This window comes from Schistocerca serialis, chromosome 6 (assembly GCF_023864345.2).
Source record: "Schistocerca serialis cubense isolate TAMUIC-IGC-003099 chromosome 6, iqSchSeri2.2, whole genome shotgun sequence".
Lineage (NCBI taxonomy): Eukaryota > Metazoa > Arthropoda > Insecta > Orthoptera > Acrididae > Schistocerca > Schistocerca serialis.
The window spans coordinates 145737842-145757902 of record NC_064643.1 but is presented as its reverse complement, the minus strand read 5'-3'; the positions used below and the strand labels follow the sequence as shown (position 1 = coordinate 145757902).

General features: G+C 40.7%; 1 protein-coding gene across 1 annotated transcript in view; it reads right to left on the bottom strand.

The window, feature by feature from the left end:
* LOC126484696 (hemicentin-1) overlaps positions 1–20061 on the bottom strand; it is a 1211236-nt gene that overhangs the window by 160628 nt on the left and 1030547 nt on the right. Inside the window, exons 15-16 of the mRNA XM_050108292.1 lie at positions 11130–11390; positions 501–758 (exon numbers count right to left, since the gene is read on the bottom strand). Coding sequence (XP_049964249.1) covers positions 501–758; positions 11130–11390 — 519 coding nt within the window. The remainder of the gene's footprint in view (positions 1–500; positions 759–11129; positions 11391–20061) is intronic.

Genomic DNA, 20061 nt, shown 5'->3' with positions numbered 1-20061 from the left:
ATTCTTTTGTGTGGTCAGATGAAGAGTCTCTGGTTCGTAACTCTCACAAGCTGCATATTGCAACTATAAATGTTTTTTACCTATGTCTGACAATGTACAAAAGTGTAAACAATTTAGGAGTAAGGATAACAGGTTTCTAAATAGTTGAGACACTGATTGGTTCACTGTTACACAACCACTTCAAATTTCACTTGCTTTTGGACAAAGTACAAGCACACACACACACACACACACACACACACACACACACACACGTTGCCTTTACTCCTAGATTATTTACATTCTGCCCAAACTTTCCATCAATGTATAAAAGTTACCCGATAAAAATTTTTACTGTTGCCCATTCATATTGTCTTTCAGGTGTGCGGAAGCTGTATTACAGATGTAAGAAGAAGACTATAAAATGTGAAGTGCACATAAAATTGCTCATATTTTGCATATACATTAAGGATCTATGGATTCTGCAATATAAGAAGGAAAAAGGTATATTTCATTCTCACCTGTGACATCTCTTTCACAAGGAATTCCTACTCCCACACTATTATTTGCAAAGCACAAATATGTGCGGAAATTTTCAACATAAGATTCCAGAGTGAGAATGCTGCTTTGTCCTTTTTTCTCCACATTTTCTTCTATTGTGTCATTTTCATTCTTGATTCGCCAAGTGAAATCAACTTCTGGTGGATTTGCACTTGTAGAACATGTTAAAACCAATTTTCCATCCATTTCAGCTTGAGTAATGGCACATTCTGGCTTATCTGTAAAAATTAAAAAAAAAAGTGTATTTCAGACTAGTGAATACATAAAGTGTTAAAATACAAAAACTGATATACAGAACAGAGATCAATAAAATGAAATGCTAAAGAGAAATGGGGTGGGTGTGGGGAGGGGGGAATCTACAAGTATGAGCATACACCCAGAAAGAGAAGCTCTCATTTCATACTTTATTCACAATTTCTCCTTCTTTGTGACTGACTACATTTCTTCATATCACTTCTTCAGTTTTTAGTACCCTTCAATTGTGATTTTCTCTCTTGGCTCACAGCAGACTGCTTAACTCCTCATCTTACACAAACACGTATAACGCAATTGCGAACTACAGTATATCCCTGCTTTTATGTTCCCAAAATTAACATTTTCCTGCCATTTCCATCATTTTTTATAGCTCCCATCAAATTTCCTGTGTCCACAATGTAAATTCACACCCAGTTTTTTGTAAACATATTTATAATTTTCCCATGATTTACGCTTTATGAAAAAATGTTCGTGGAAAAAAACTGATGTAAAATGATTCTGGCATGACATTGGCCATCAAGTAGTGTTTACAAAAATTATGTTGTTAAGTTTCTTGACATCAGGGTGCTCTACGTCACAGATTTAACCCAGTAAACATGTAACAGTTGGAACAATTTATGCCGTATCTCATGCCGCTGACAATTATTAACAATAACTATACTATAGGCATATATACATACATATATTGTTGATCAATTACAACAAGAAAATTTTTGTGTAATTTCTTTTTATTTAGGTGAATAACAAATTATAATAGAATCATCATATTAATAAACTGGTCAAAAAACTCAAGTCAATCTGTTTTGAGCTAAGAAGTATCTCTCATTGTCTTCACCTCTAGACAAGGTAGCTAAGTATTTTTTTCCTTCCAATCTCTATTGTCTTCTGGAATAGTCTAATGTTAACTCTTTTGAGACAGAGCCTGAGTCTCAATCAGGCAGAAGCCTACAGTGAGAGCCTGAGTGAGATGTGGGCCCCATTTCAAAAGGATTAGTGTTTATTGTCATTATTGTGCAAAAGCAAGGCTGTAGAATATTATATCTGGATCTATGCTCCACACTCCAATTCAAGGTTTGTCACAGAGGGTACATTGAGTATAGCTAGCATTCTCTCCCTTTCATTTTCCATTTGTGTATAGTGTGTGAGAAGAATATCTGTCAGTAAGTTTCCATATACTCATATTTCACTATATGGTCATTCTGTGAAGCATAAGTGAGAGGAAGTGATATGTTGTTTCAATCTTCTATGAAAGTACACCCACAAATTACTAACAGTAAACCTCTCTGTGATGCCTGACTCTTAGGATCTTCTCTATCTTGATTCAAACACAGGAGATTTTTGGTCTCATATCAGGCCATAAAATGTGAGCATATAATGTGTTCCCTTAATTCCACAAGAGGTAATAATTAGTGTTGTTGGCCTAAAGCTAAGTGCATCTCTCTGCGAAATTTCTTGAAACAAGGATGGACATTTTGAGTCTTAATTATGTATCTACAAAACTGCCGATTTTGACATACTTGCTTAAAACCAACAAATACAGTGATAAAACATTGGAACTCATATATTTAACCATCCTGGAAATAGCATTCAGCTAATGCTGCATATTAATGACCTTGTGGACAATATTAATAATAACCTCACACTTTTTGCAGATGATGCAGTTATCTATAATGAAGTACTGTCTGAAAGAAGCTGCATAAATATTCAGTCAGATCTTCAAAGCTTGGCAACTTGCTTTAAATTTTCAGAAAAGTAAAACTGTGCACTTCACAAAACGAAAAACTGTAGTATCCTTTGACTATAATATCAATGAGTCAGTTGCGATTGGATAGGTCATACAAATACCTGGGTGTAACACTTTGTAGGAATATGATATGGAATGAAGGTGGGTAAAGAAGGTGGCAGACTTTGGGTCATTGGTAGAATACTGGGAAGACTCCTGCAGGAGCTGACTTAACAAAAAGAGCAGAACAAATGAAGTCATCAGCACCCAATGGTGACACCTGTCCTCTGCAGACTGTTGTCTCTTCTGGTGAGGAGATCCTAGTGTTGCAAAGTAGCTGCTGGCTAGTAGATTCTCATAAACACCGCCCCAAATCAGACCCTCACTATCAGATGTTCTCAGATGTTCGCTGGCATACTTTATACTTGACCATATCATGATGTGTACATGATGCCGAAAACCACCGTTCTTCATCAGCCATTAACGTCAAGGTGAAGACTACTGCAGTGCCAGATGAAGCATCCAATCACCTTCCAAGGACGTCATCTCCAGTGGCAGCAGGTGTCTACCTGAGCTGGGAACCATATATAGAGGAACTTGGCACTTTCTCACCACTGGATCACCTGCCAGTGTCTATCTTCTGCTGGTGACCACCTCCCTCGTGGATCGTATCTTCGAGCTTGGGCTAGGGCTTCCCAGTCTCTCTGTTGCTGCACAGCAGCTTCTGAGGGCCTTTATTGCTGCTGACCATTGCCAGTGCAGGCATATGACTTTGACTTGATCCATGTTGAATGTTACAGTATAACACCATCGTCTCTGGTGTGTTAAGGGTGCCATGAGCCAGTCAGGCTGCCGGATGCTATGTCTGATGCACTCTGGCAGCAGTTTTACTGATACCACCATCCACCATTGCTATGCTTGTTGTTCTGACTCTGAAAGATGGCAGTTGCTGACCAGGGTGTTTGGCCCACTGGCAGCCACTAATATCATTGAGAGGCAATAACCTCCCACCTGCCACAATCCTGTCTCTGTATCAAAATGAATAAAAGACAGTTGTAAAAATTAATGTTTCACTGACGACTTGGCAAGCAGTTCCAGTAACCACCACTTATACAACCCATGTCCAAGCAAGGAAGCAGCATCATTTCCTGATGTACAAATGGCCAATCCTCTGCTAATACATGGGTCAACTATTGGCCGAAACATTTTGCTGCCAGAAATGTTTGCTGCAGTGTGGACAACCATCATCCAGGTAAAGCAACCAATTTCAGACACACCAACTTTCTGGTTTCAGAAGTGTCTGCAGCATCGACTGCTGCCATTCATCAAGAGGAAGCACCAACTGTGACATAATCACCAACTCTGTGCTACAGGTTTGGTGATATAGACATGGTGAATGAACTTTATATTTTTGGGGTTTCCTATGTTCTTGGGCATGGGAATGGTGGTGAGATTTGTGCATAAAAATCTTCAGATGCATTTTATGAAACTGGAAGGACCTGTAGATGTGTCTTAGTATAAGGAAAACTATATGGAACACTAGTTTTGGCCAGTGAGATGACAGCAGTGTAATTTAGTGGGCCACAAGTTTCCTTGTACACAGTCAGTACCAGCTAAAAACAGTACTTGGTGATGTAATGGGCACGAGACACATTGTTGCACTGATTTGATGTGCTTGGTTATTTGTCATAAATATTGAAGGCATTTCTTTTGTTGTATGTCTGAATGCTTGTATTGGTTATCAGTGAATTTTTACATACTTCAAGTGTATTGTGTTTCAGTGGATGGGATCTGCACAAATGCTAGGATGACAAACACACGCTTTGATGATTAGGAAGCAGCTGAATCCTTGGTGAAACAGGTGGCTAAGCTGGACGAAAGTAATTCTACTTCATAAAGGCAGCTGGATGCTCTGCCAGTAAGCAACATGGGCAGACAAGAGTGAACTTGCTGGGGTAGTAGAAACAAAAGCTTGAATCAGAATATCCACTCATACCTTGAATTCAGCCACTGCTAGTCTGGCAACACCATTTTCAGGAAACAACTAAAGATGTAGTAGCATTTATTGATAACTTGGATGCTGCCATGAGGCTGAGTGATTGGATGTATGAAGTACAATTGTACATGGACATATCACAGATAATGGATGAGGCAAAGACATACACAGCATACCATGAAGGGTTGAATGAAACATACATTTCGGCAACTCAAAAATGGGCTCATTCAGCACTACAATAAATGGAACAGTACCAGATTCTTTAGGGAGCAACTCAATGAAATATCCTAAAAATGGAATGAAAAAGTGGAAACATTCTTGGACAGAGTTAGGAAAGCAATGCACAAACCTATGAGTTAATGCAGAACAAGGTTGCAGAACATAGAATGCTAGATTTTTTTTTTTTTTTTTTTAGGGAGAATTCATCTGATATGACAAGGACAGTGTATACGTAAAACTTGAAGGATCTTGGTGCTGTCATTATTGTTGCTATACAGCTGAAAGAGATGGATATAGCAACACAGGTGCAGAATAAATGGAGCGTTTTCTCTTCAGAACTAAAATGTTATAGGTGTGGATGTTGAGGCACTTTTGAAAGTAATACTGCCAACCACAGAAGTTCTGTGAGTGTGCAGTGGTAGGACATCACATGTGGGATTGTAGGAATAAGAAACAGGGTGGCAGAAGTTCATTAGACATTAAGATGAATTCTGCAACTGGGGCTTTTGCAGTGAAATTCCTGCTATAAAGACATATGCAGAAGCAGAATGTTGCTTAGTTGGCATGGTGAATGGTACAGAACATTGACTTTTAGTGGACACAGGAGTCCATGTATGCTACCCTTTTAGGTAGAACACAGAGGCTCATTTATTCTACCCTCCTGGGCAGAAAGAGTGAATCCCTTACAATGTAGATTATGTGGAGTAAGGGACAATGAAGTGGCATCATTGAGGTCAATATTGTTCAATTTTTATAAGGGCAAGAAATTTTTGAGAGCATATGAAAGTGTTGTCGTTTGTCAGTGAGGGGTACTGTACAATCCTGTAGCTGATTTATTGAATAAGCATCATACAAAAATTGATTTTTCCTAGCACATTGTCGAACTTGGTGGAACATTGCTCTCACTGGGAGAGACAGCTGCAAATGATATATTGGCACAAGGTTCTCTTAGCACAAAATTGGAACTGATAAAAATGCATACAGAATCATTAAGGCCCATTTGCACTATAATCTGTTAAAAGGCACAGGAAAATTGCTCTTGGTAAATGTAGGTACTCACCTCCTGAGTGATACTTATACATTATAGAGCCATTGAAACACAGTGACACTTTGGATAGATCACACGAGTGTGGCACAAGTGCAGGGAGTGAATGGAGAATACTTGATTCCAGCTAGTGTGGATAATTTTGTCGCTGACAGAGTGGTTTTGCCAAAGGGGTTATTAATTTCCATACTAGATGACCTGTACTAGGATGATTTTGACATGTAAAGTGTGGACCTCTGCATTAAGCAAACAATTAATGCACCTGCATTATGAAATAAGTGAATCAGATGGAATGGTAAGGTAGGGTAGCTGTAGAAATGCTATTGATACAGTTCACAGATTTGTTCAGTCCTTGTGGACCCTCACTAGCAACACCAATGATGCAACACAGGATCCTGATGGGGAGATAATCCTCCTGTCTATAAGAACCCATACAGAATACCTTTTTTCCTGCAACCAATAATGGAGGAGTTCATCAATCAACAGCTAAATGATGGCTTTACTGAAGAGTGTGATAGTCCCTGGGGAGCACCTGTTGTCATCATGCCCAAAAATAGCAATGTGGGATGAGGAAACACAGGTTCTGTTGTGACTACCATTGTTTAAATGCCAGAATTGTGATGGATGCATATCTGATACCAAATATTCAGGAAACATTGGAGAACTTGGGTCAATGGAGGTATTTTTCCAACAATGGATCTCACAAATGATTACTACCACTTTGAAGTAGTGCTAGAGAACCAGCTGAAGATCACATTTACCATAACCTGTGGCCATTACCAATATTAGTGGGTATCTTTTGGACTTAAGAACGTACTGGCCACATTCAGTGATTATGGGACAGCATGTCAGGGGTATTAAAAACAGGCCAGTGTATGGTCTACTTAGGTGATATTATTGTTTTTTCTAGGTACGTGAAGGGGCACAGGCTACAGCTGGAAGGAGCGATACATTTAAAGTGCTTAACATTAAGTATTAAAAATGTCACTTTGCTGTGGTAGAAGTCTAATCTGTTTATTTAGCCATGACCGAGTAAGCACCAATCTAAGATTGGTATGTACAGTCTCGGATTTCTTGCTGCTGCAAAATGTGAACATTTGCAGTCATTTTAAGGTTACACAATTATTATAGAAAATTTGTCAAGTGTTTGCTGATGCTGGTAGACTATTAACACATTTGTTGAAGGATGCAAAATTTCAGTGAACAGCTCACTGTCAATCTGATTTGAGGGACTGAAACAGGCACTAACAGCTAGACCTATGTTAGTATTTCTGAATTACGGAAAAGAGTTTATTCTGCCTTTTGGTATGAGCAACCAGTCAGTGGGATATGTTCTGAATCAGGAAGTAGATGGTAATGAGCACCCAGAAGCATGTTAATCAAAACATTTAAATGAACTGCAGCAGAATTACTCACCTACTGAAGGAGGTACTGATGTTAATTTACAGTATTACTTACTTTCATTGTCAGCTTTATGGCACTAAATTCAAAGTTGTAATAATCTATGCAGCATTAAAGTGGCTAGTAGGACTGAAATATCCTTCAAGTAGATTGACTCGGTGTGCACTAAAATTACTCACATTTTATTTTGAGGTAATGCATAAATCTGACAGGAAGCATGGCAATTCAGATGGTCTGAGCATGAAAACTAGGGTTAAAAGCACTTGGTTGAAGCCATGTGGAATGGCAGAATGTGCAGATCGCTGATGCAGACTGTCACGTATTCAAAATGTAAGCACAGATCATTGTTTGTGATAGGCTACTGTGTAGGATGACAAAGTCTGGGCCTTGTGTCATAGTACCTGGAGCACTGAAGGAAGAAATATTAAAAGAAGCTCGTGATCACATGTTAGCAGGACATGGAGGGCATCGGACAGTGGATCATAGAGTAACTGAATGGCTTTGGTGAAGAATATGAAGCAAGGACGTTGACCAATATGTCAAGAATAGCATGTCATGTACACAACATGCCAATGTGAGCCATCAATGAATACCACTTCAAAGATTACCAGAGGTGTCTAAACTATATGAAATGGAAGGCACGGACATTATGGCTCCATTTAACAGGATACCAGTGGGTAACTGCTGTATATTAACTATTGTAAATCACTGTCCACATTACATTGCAATGATTCACATCCTGAAACAACAAGCAAGTGCAGTAGCACATGAAATGGTGAAAAACTGGTCACTGAAGCTTGGTGTCCTCGACACAATAACTATGGGCCACGACAAAAACTTCATATCTCAACTAATTAATCAACTATGCCACCCACTGCAAATCTGCAATCTTAGAACTAGTCTCTTCCATCCTCTGGCAAATGGAAGAACTGAGTGTGTTCACTGTATCATCAGTAAAACGATAAGTTATAATGCGAATATTCACCATAAGGAATGGGAAGCTTATCTACCCTATGTCATAGACACACACAGTGCAAAACTGCGTAACAGCGTTGGGCTCTACACAAGGCGTTATATGGTAGAATTTAATTTATTAAAGCTAAGAGTGGTAAAAGTGTGGAATAAATACAAAATTTGTGAAAACATTGAAGGATGTCTGGAAGTGGGTACCAAAGGGGAATGCCAAAGACCTTGAGGAGCAGGAAGGGATGAATCCAACGTAATGTTGCCTGAGTAAGGTGTCGGCCAAAGGGTCATGCTAGCATGTCCCTATACAGCAAACGGCACAATGCAGAAATTTCATATGCATCAAAAAGGGCCATAACAAGTCATAGAGATGACATCATCTGTGAATGTGATGTTGCAAACACCAATACGAACTTACATTATGCACACACGATGTGTTACACATTTTAAGGTTATCCTAGAAACAATACCACAGGTATCAGTGCCATTACCTACAAAGAAGTGGGAGGTAAAACTAGAAGGTAGGAGGCAGAAGCTAGTATGTAGGTTGTACACAAGGAGCAGTGCACTCTTACGTCGTGTCAGTGAGTATTGAGCTGTACAAGATATATTGAACAACTTTGTCGTAAAACATGTTATGGGTACAGTTTAAATTTGTGCTTATGATTTCTTGTAATAGGATTGGTAGGTAGTACAGTGTGTAATTCGAGTAGGGATTTTCTGTGGTAATGGGATGCATTGTGAGATTATAAACCACATACATACATCCTTCACAAATGAGAAGGGAAGAGAAATGGATTCCGTGCTACAAGCAGTGTTACCACAGGGACAACTATAATGACTCTGACACAAACCTCACAGTACTGGCTGGAAAAACCATTAGACATGTTGCCAACTCAGAACTGGACCTATCTGAATAACACCATAAAACCATACCTTCCCCATTTGCTGGATGGGCTGATAGCCCCGCAGAACAGTCACTTTACCACTGAGCAATGTTCCAGCATGTTTAGCAGTACCACAATGAGCAGCATAATAGAATTATGACTATGAGACTCTCAGTTGCTGGTACCACTGTGGATTTGACTGTTTTCTGTAACTACTTTGGGAGAAAAACCACCTAAGTGTCAGTTGCCAACAGATTTGGCTAACCATTTAGAATTAAGAAAAAGCCAATGAACCACGTGCTTTATGCTAACAATAAAAGGAGGAGGAAAATCTTGTATTATCATGCCAAACTGTAAAACATATGTTATCACATTTGTTGTCCAAAAATGTAAACAGGTTACAATCAAGAAACCGAATTTCTTCTAGGAGAGAGGAGTGTTCCCATGACTCGGTCTGATGTGATGAACTGCTTCTGTTATGCTCAGCCAAACAACGTCATACAGAGGCAAGCAAGCATCAGCCTGAAGCCCCAACACTGTTTTGCAAGCAGGTATATTCAGAACAAAAGAGCACTTACTCTGGAAGCTGACAAAGTGGAAGAAGCTGGCTAACACTTCTGAAGGGTGAAGTAGGGCAATGTTACAGCTATCGGTAAGGTCCTACAGGTGCTGGATAAAGAAGAAGAGCCAAACAAATGAAGTCATTGCCCCAGTGGCAACACCCGGCTGCTACAGCCTGCTGTCTCCGTGGGGGTACTGTTGCCCGGAGCACAACTGGCTAGTAGACTCTCATAAATACTGCTCTAAATCCGGTCCTCACTCTCAGGTGTTCTCAGATGCTCGCTGACATACTTTGTACATGACCATATCAAGATGAGTAGGTGATGTCCAACACCACCATTCTTCATCAGCTGTTAACTTCGAGGTGAAGGCTGCTGCAGTACAAGATGAAGCATCCAGTCACCTTCCAAGGACTTCAGTCCCCACTAACAGCAGGTGTCTGCTTGACCTGGAGACTGTATGTAGACAACTCAGCACCTTTGCATTACTGCATCACCTGCCAGAAGCTATCGTCTGCTGGTGACTGCTTTCCTGGTGGATCTTGCCTCCAAGCCTGAGTTACGGCTACCCAGTGTATCTGTTGCTGTACACTGGTTCCTGAGAGCCTTCATCTTTGCTGACCACTGCCCATGCAGGCATATACCTTTAACTTTGGCTAAGATGGATGTTACAGTTTAACACTGTCCTTATTGGTCTGGTATGCAGTGACCACAGGTTAGTCAGGCTGCCAGAAACTGCATATGATGTACTTCAGTGGTAATTTCACTGATGCCACCAACCATCTCTTCTAATGTGTGCTGCACTGGCTAGTGGGCTGACAGTTGATGAGCGTGGTATTCGGCATGCTGGCAGCCACCAATGTCACTGAGGGGCAATATTCTTCTGCTACTGCATTCCTGTCTCTGTATCAAAATGAGTAAAACTCTGTAATTGTATACAGGTATATTTCATTAAAAACTTGCTAAGCAGTTACAGTCACCACCAACTCTAAAACCTACATCCAGGCAAGGAAGCAGCACCTTTTCCTGGCCTACTGGTGGCTGAATCCTCCACCACAGTCAGGATCAACTCCTGGCCTCAACAAAATTCATGACATTTATGCCTCAATGGTAATGAAAACTTATCTCGCTAAACATCCCTCTGGGCTTTCCTTCATCATGTTATCTATGCAATATGATTTACGAATAACTGAAACAATGAACAGATGTATCTTCTGAAAGAGAAGTGTAAACTCTAATTTATTTCCCAAAAGAGAAAAAATCATGTGAAAGCATTATGAAATGTGGTGTAATAAGCAGAAAATACTTAAAGAGTAAATAAAAATCAAAGAATTTAAATATATATCCTTGGAAAATTAGAATGTGACAGTGTACTTTAAACATTTACTGTATTTTGCAGGCAGCATAAGTAATATTTTGGAGAAAAAGGCAAAATCAAATGATGGATACACATGTAACATAGGTACTGACGGTTTAGGACACAAGTAATAATCCCTAATCTCACACATAAGTAATCATGAAAGATTTGAACACTTACACAGAACATTTATTGTTGTTTTTTGAGTTATATTTCCATGCCGGTTGGAAGCTTCACAGATGTAGTTTCCACTATTACGACGATGTACAGCAAAGTTCAGCATGAGTGTTTTTCCTTTTACTATTGGTTCTTTTTCACCTTCTTTCCACCACTGATAACTAGCCTCCGGATATGCTTTTGCATTGCACAGAACTTTCTCTGGAACATGTCCTTCAGTTACATAAACCACTTTATTTGAAACTGTGATGTTACCTGGTGGGTCTGAAATATACATCAACACAAGTAGTAGGATCTGTTAGCAAGTCCAATGAAGAAGTAAAAATAACTTACTTTGTAAGTACATTTTGGAATTGCATAATTGCAATTCATAATTGTAGCTCCGTTTCCCCCATCAATATTTTTTTTCTTATTGTGTTGGTGAAAAACCCAATAGTCAAGAATGAGTAACTGATTAATATTCAAAAGTCAATCATATCTTACTGTTATTTCAGAAATTGTTTGTGAACCACAGCTTTTAATGCTTACCAAAATATTGGAAATATTATACAGACTAGCAAAATTTATCCAGGCTATAAAAAAATGTTGTGTTACTTTTTCAGACAGATACTGTTTGACACAGTTATCATAAAATATAATCTATGGTTACAATACAAAGACTGCTCCTTCTTTAGAAAGATACTATTTTACACAACCATCATTGAAGAAATCTTTTACACTATTGTAACATTTATTTTTCAGGTATTTTTCCAATCCCCGTTAGTATTTTTCTTAGATCTGGATCACACTTCCCCTAAATGATTCCATTTTTAATTTGCTTACTTATATAATCTCAGAGTTTTTTGATGTAGTTGTAGTCTGTCGACAGGTAACATGTAACTTGCTCTATGTTTAATTGCATACTGATGTAAGAACCAGCTGACTTCAAAAAGTATTGTGTTTCTCTTTGTGAAAATGGGAGTCTCATATATACAGGGAAAGTTTTTTTTTATCTTGAGGCATTAAAATATCTCAAAAACTATGCACCAGATTAAAAAACAGAAAAATAAGTGATCCATCTTTTTAAAAATGCTACATTCCAATGGTAATATTGATGCCCTGCGGGGAAGGGGAAAACTTCAATATCTTAAATAGGAACACCCCATTTTTATTGCAAATTCACATTCTACTGGAAAAAACATAACTTTTGTATGTCATAGAACGGAAACCCCAGGTAGGGATATCAATAATGTAGGAAACGACAGATTGCTACTTACCATAAAGAAGATCCATCAAGTTGCAGACAGGTACAATTAAAAGACACTCAAGTAAAGCTTTCGGCTACAGATTTCATCAATAAAAGAGAGAAACGCACACCACTCACATAAACACAAACAAGCACACACACACACACACACACACACACACACACACACACACACACACACGCACGCCAAATCCAGCATCTCAGGCTGGAAAGCAACATCATGTGGGATGCAAGTAGCAATCTGGAGGGGGCAAGGAAGCGGAAGGGATGGTAGTGTATAGATGGGGAGAGAGATGAATGCTGTCTGGTGGAGTGTGCAAACACTAGACTGCCAACAGGCGCAGCATCAGGAGGTTGTGGGGCAGAGAATGGAGGGAAAAAAAGGTGCAACAAACGAGATGAGTAGGAAAAGACTGGCGAAAGCATTGTCGGAGCACTGCAAAATACCAGGATGGAAGATAAGAATGGGGAGGAGAATGATAGGAAAAAGGGGGTGGAAACTGTTGGATGGAGGGTGTGGGGAGAGATGTCACATTAGGTTAAGGCCGGGGTAATTACAGGAGTGGAGAATGTATTGTAAAGATTCCCATCTGCGCACTTTGGAAAATCTGGTATTGGAGGGGAGGATCCAGATGGCTTGGTTAGTGAAGTCTGTGATGTTCAGCAGCATGTTGTGACACAAGGTGGTCTACTTTGCTCTTGGCCACAGTTTGGCAGTGGCCATTCATGCTGATGAACAACTGGTTGGTACTCACACCAATATAAAAAGCTGCGCGATGATTGCAGCAGAGCTGGTAAATGACATTGCTGCTTTCACAAGTGGCCTGGCCCCTAAAGGGTTAGGATAAACCTGTGACGGATAGTAATAGGACATGCTGGGTGGGTGGATTGGGCAGGTTTCGCACCTGGGTCTTCCACAGGGATATGACCCTTGTGGCAAAGGGTTGTGATTGCGAGTGACATAGGGATGGACTTCACGAACTCTCGTCCATCCCCATCCCTTTACCTCCTGGATCCCTACTCATCACTGTTGACATCACCCCCATTTATACCAACATCCCTCATACTATTGTCTTACCACTATTGAATACTACCTTTCCCAATGTCCTATGAACCCTAAACCCGCTACCTCACTCTTCATACACCTTAACAACTTTATCCTAATTCACAACTACTTCTTATTTGAAGGAAAGGTATACAAAAAATTCTGCTGCACAGCCATGGACACCCACATGACACCCCCTATGCCAACCTTTTTATGGGCCATCTAGCACAGACCTTCTTAGCCTCCCAAAGCACCAAACTCCTAGTGTGGTTCAGGTTCATTGATGATATCTTCATGATCTGAACTCAGGGCTAGGACACCCTATCTTTGTTTCATCACAACCTCAACACCTTCTCTCCCATCCGCTTCATGTGGTCCTCCTCAACCCAGCATGCGATCTTCCTAGATGTTGACCTCCTCCTCTCTGATGGTTTCATCGCACCTCTGTCCACATTAAACCAAAATGGAGTGTCCCCTTCATCACCCAGTACCACCCCATACTGGAACAACTGAACCACATCCTTTGCCAGGGCTTTGATTACCTATCATTGTGCCCTGAAATTAGGGACATCCTACCAGAGATAGTTCCCACCCCTCCTAAAGTTGTGTTCTGTTGCCAACCCAACATCTACAACATCCTAGTTCTTCTCTATGCCACTCCCAATCCCAACCTCTGGCCATAAGCATCATATCCTTGTGGAAGGACCCAGGTGCAAAACCTGCCCAATCCACCCAGCCAGCACATCCTATTCCAGTCCGGTCACAGATTTATCCTAAGGGCCACTTGTGAAAGCACCCATGTCACTTACCAGCTCTGCTGCAATCATTGGACAGATTTTTATAATGGTATGACTACTAATCAGTTGCCCACCAGGATGAACGGCTACAGCCAGACCGTGGCCAAGAGCAGAGTAGTGCAGCCTGTGTCACAACATGCAACTGAACATTGCAGACTTGATTTCAATGGCTGCTTCACTAACCGAGCCATCTGGATCCTCCCCTCCACCTCCACCTTCTTATCTTCCATAAGTGTCAGTGTCAGTGACTGTTTATTTGCAGCTCTATGTCAATGCATTTGCCAGTCTTTTCCCACTCATCTCATTTTTTGCTCCTTTTTTTCCACACCTCCCTACCCCACAACTTCCCGATGCTCCGCCTGTTGGCAGTCTAGTCCTCACACACTCCACCAGACAGTGTTCATCTCTCTCCCCATCTATACACTACTACCCCTTCCACTTCCTTGCCCTCTCCAGATTGCTACTTGCATCCCACGTGATGTTGCATTCTGACCTGAGATGCTGGATTTGGTGGTCATGTGTGTGTGTGAGGTGTGTTTGTTTGTGTGTATGTGAGTGGTGTGTGTTTCTCTCTTCTACTGATGAAGGCTGTGGCTGAAAGCTTTACTTGAGTGTTGTTTAACTGTGCCTGTCTGCAACTTGATGTGTCTTCTTTACGGTAAGTAGCAATCTGACTTTTCCTGCATTGTTGTTAACTTTTTTATGTAACACTTCTGGCATTGTGCAACGGATGGTGCTATTATCAAAAAATAACACAATTGGGTTCCAAAATAGGTATCTTGAGAAAAATCATTTGGATCAAAATAAGAAAACCAGATTTTTTTCGTAATTGTAAAAATAGCTTGTTTCAGGTGTGTCCTCTCACCTCTCACCAAGAGGGTGCTTGTTTGCAAAAAATATTTCACAGTATGTGCTCAAAAATGTTGCCATCTACTTCTATGCACTTATTTATCTGCATATGGAATGATATGATATAGCTGAAAGTATTTCCTATGTCATCTATTGACGCGCGTTGATGATACCCTGAATCATGTTATTGCACATTGTTGCACTTTATTATAAACTTCACTCTTCAAGTAAGCCCTCACCCAAGTCATGTGAAGTAAGATCTGGCAATCTTGCATGCCAAGACACTGCACTGCCTCTTCTGATCCACCAAAATTTTACATGCAGTATAATATTTCACGTGTAGCTACAGAATAACATACTGGACAACCATAATGTTGAAACTGCACCAGTTGTCACCAAGTCCAAGGAAAGTTCAGCAAGAAATATTGGAGTGTGTCCTCCCTGAATGTTTGACTTTTATCACCATTTAAGGTGCCATCAACAAAGACTAGTCAAATGACTTTCTCACCAATTATTCCATACCAAACATTCACATACCACGGAGGCTGATGTTCAAACTTTACATAATCAATGTGGGTTTCCCACAATCCAATTATGCATACTGTGTCAATTATGCCTATTTAGCTGATATACTCATCTGGTCACCCTAATGAACATCGCCAACACCTTCAAGGAATTTTTTCCCGCCTACAGAAAGCTTGTGCGACCCTCAAAGCCACAAAATGTGTTTTTCAGGCAAGAAAAGTGGAATATCTTGGATTAGTCTCTACCACTGAATCTCACCCTTCCGTAAGAGGGTGCAAGCAATAGAATATATTCCATGGCCTACCACCTTCAAAGGCATGATCAACTTTTTCCATTGATATCTTAAGAACATCACTGCCAGCCAAGAGATCCTTACTACCGCACTTCGTGGCGATAAAACTAAAGATAACAAACCAGTCCCTTCGACACAGCCCATGATCGAGAGCTTTGAAAAGACAAAACAAGGCCTCACTAATGCTACCCTTTTGGCTCACCCCAATCCTACTGCCCCCCTCACGATAATTGCTGACATGAGCCAAACTGCTATTGGAGCTGTCCACCAGCAACATGCGGATAATGTCTGGCAACTGCTCACTTTTTCTTTTTTCAAATTCTCCAATGTACAACACCACTAAGGCATGTATGAGCAACAAAGCCATTTGGTATTTTCATTCTTCAGTAAAGGGATGTGTCTTTATGGTCTTGCAGACTGGAATCTACAGCACACATAAGGGACCAGCAATGGCAACCCATGCGCGTGCCCCTTAGTTCGAGGTCTACAACATGCACTGGCTATTTTGTGCATCCTCAGCAGGGCCACTGCCATGATGCCACACATGACCGGTCTTCAACATCACATCAGATACCACACACTTTGCAATGCCTGACAGACATTGCCACCATAAGCTGCCAACTAGTCCCATCTAACTACCAACAGCAGGCATCCTGAGTCAGATTTTAACACCCCTCTGCCCTGCTGGTGCCAATATTTCACTCTCAGAAAGGGTGAACTGTGTGGTGATTCCTTTCATCTGCCTCCACTGACAGCAGCAGATGATGTGCTGCATGCCCCCCCCCCCCCATCCCCCCTCCCCCCCCCCCAAAAAAACTTTCTGGCAGCAACGCGCATCCAGCTGTCACCCCTCCAGTCTCTCTGTTCCTACTTCAATGAGGTAACATCTCTGTGTTAACACCAGAATTTAGTGCCTTTATTCAGTTTTCATGTTTCCTCACACTCCAGCAAACAAGAGAGGTTCTACCATGTGTTCCACATCCCATTTTCAAGCTGTGTTTCCATGAAAGGTTTTTGTTGCAATTCTTTAAAGCCTTATGCCAGATGTCTTGTTCATCCCCCCAGTATCAGCTGCTGGATTACCAAGAGCAGTGATGTGTTTATCAGTGTATTAAAGTCTGTTGAGTCCCAGAAGTACATGCCAAGTTATACTACTGTCATTCCTGGCTGCTTTAGTGTCACTTTACCGCCAAGTATGCCCAGAAATGAGCTTCTTTTGCCTGACCATCCCTTCACCACCAGGTGAGCCAATCTTTGTCATGATTCCCTCCCTTTTTTGTGTGCACATATTTAATTAACCTGTGTGAACATTGTTCTTATGGTATCTTCTCCTCTTCAGTGGTCGCTTGTTCAAGCTGCCAGATGTTGCCACACCAATCACTGTAACCTATGAGTCACTTTACCCTGTTTAAAAGACTCTGCCATGAGTGAGGGCTCCTCCTAATTCCAAAATTTCATTCTCTTTTGTAGTTGAATCTAGTCTTGAGGAATATATATCCAGTCTTGAGGAATAAATATCACACAAACCAGCTCACATGTGTCCGTCCTTCAGTACATTTCGTTAAAGTTATTTATTCTTGCCAAATTTGTGTAATCCTAAAAATGCTCAAGCCCTCAAGAATGAAGGAGGAAATACTAAGCCATTTCCTCAAAAGTGATCCCAACTTCAGTATGTTTCATTAATTGTTATTTATTTTTGCCAAATTCATGTAATAATAGAAATGTGCAACTCCTTAAGTGTGAAGGAGGAAATACTTAGGCACTTATTCAGTTATCACTCATACTAGAAGACTTTTAGAGCTATGAGGTCACATCAAAAATGCCTTGAGCAGACTTATATGACCATGCTGTTTTTAGTGTGACACAAATGTGATATGTATAAAACCAACAAGGAAGAATGAACTGAGAACTGTTCAAATCATTACACACACACACACACACACACACACACACACACACACACACACACACACACACACACAAAAATCATACTACTACATATATAGAAATTCTTCTATGGAGCACATTTTAAATTCTTTATACCAACAGGTAGATGGCTGGAGAGTTTTATGGCTGAATATCTCATGTTCCTTTCCATATCACATTAATATATAAACTGGTTTGCAGTCAACCCATTACACCTCCTTGATTCAGACCTTGAAATTAGTTTCAAGTATGCAGACGACACTCTACCTGGCATAGAGTGCTGCATTCTGCCTTTCACGAATGCTTCCATCTGGTCACAAATCTGTCTAAATATCACATACCAAAATATCTTCCGTAGTAGGAGGATGTTCTTTGAAAGTCAAGAAACACAGCATCAATTTGGTTATCTCTATACATGGCTTTTAGGACATCATGCATGACAAGAAGAAGTTGGTACCCGCACAAGTGACGATTTTTGGATTGAACGTGGTTGTCATTGATAACATACATAGTTCCAGGTAGGCCTTTATGCTTGAACACATAGTAAGTTCTAGAATTTTAATACAGGTAGAGAAGAATGTCCCTTTTTCTGTTCTTTTAAAAGAGAGATATTGCATCTATATCAATGTCACTTAATCTCTCTCTGCCTCTCAACAGGTACTTTCCTCCATTCAAGGGATCTGTGGTTTGTTATACGAAGGTCAGTCAAAAAGTAATGCCTCCCATTTTTTTCTACTTAAAGAAATTAAGTTAAGTGAAAAATTTGAATTTGGCGCCATTCCTCAAACCTTCTTCTGCAATCCACTGCAGTAGTAACTTTCTGTGTCAACAGGTGGCAGCACAGCAGAAGTTTGTAAGATGGCCGACATCGATGTTCGTTTGAGACAGCGTTGTGTGATTGAATTCTTGAATGCAGAAGGTGAAACGCCCATACGCATTCATGAAAGACTGAAGAAGGTATATGGTGTTGTGACAGTGGATGTCAGCACTGTTAGACGATGGGTTCGTCGTTGTAAGGAAGCTGAAGGGCAAACACCGTTGACTGACGAAAAGCGGAGCGGCAGGCCGGTGAGTGCAGTGACTCCACACAACATTCAGCAAGTTGATGACATCATTCGTGGTGACCGTCGGGTGACTGCAGATGAAGTGTGTCGCATTATTTCTCTTAGTAAAGGCAGTGTCATCACGATTATTAAACAATTGGGGTACTCAAAAGGTTGTGCACGGTGGGTTCCAAGAATGTTAACCGATCAGAATAAAGAGGCAAGGAAAACAATAGCCTCCCAACACTTGCAGCGCTTCCGTTTGGAGGGAGATGAGTTTCTGAAAAAAATTGTGACCGGGGACGAAACATGGGTGCATTTTTTTGAACCCGAATCAAAGAGGCAGTCAATGGAGTGGCGTCACACAAGCTCGCCGAGGAAGAAAAAATTCAAAACTGTGCGATCGGCAGGGAAAGTTATGGCAACAGTTTTCTGGGATACAGAGGGTGTGATTCTGGTTGATTTTTTGGAGCAGGGATGCACAATAAATTCTGTTCAATACGTCACAACCCTCAACAAACTTAAAGCACGTCTTCAGCGAGTTCGCCCAACAAAATCAATGGCAGATGTTCTTCTTTTGCATGACAATGCAAGACCACACACCAGTCGTCACACCTCTGACGAGATTGTCAAAATTGGATGGGAAGTTTTGCCTCATCCCCCATACAGCCCTGACCTGGCACCATCAGACTTCCATCTGTTCGGGCCACTAAAAGAAGCTCATCGTGGGATTCATTTTGAAGATGAGGAGGCCGTCAAAACATCCGTGCGTCAATGGCTTAGGAAGCAGAGCTGTGATTTTTACCGTGCTGGGATACATGCCCTTGTTCAAAGATGGACCAAAACTGTAGAGATGGGCGGAGATTACATTGAAAAATGACAAAATGATCCTCAATGTTGTGGTTTTCAACCTATGTAATTGCATTTAAATTTCCTGACAATTAAAAGTAGAAAAAAAAATAGGAGGCATTACTTTTTGACTGACCCTCGTAATTCAAAATAGGGTTGACCCATCTATTCTAGTGCCCTCTATACAGTCAGTGGTGGGTCGGGACTAGTGCGGTACATTTCCAATTACACAGGGATTCAGCTATACCTTCACATATGCTATAATTACAATGGGGTCATCACACCCAAAGGCATTTTAAAACTAATTTCAAGTGTAGGTAAAGCAGATGCCACACCATGATTCATTGGCAGAATATAGGGAAA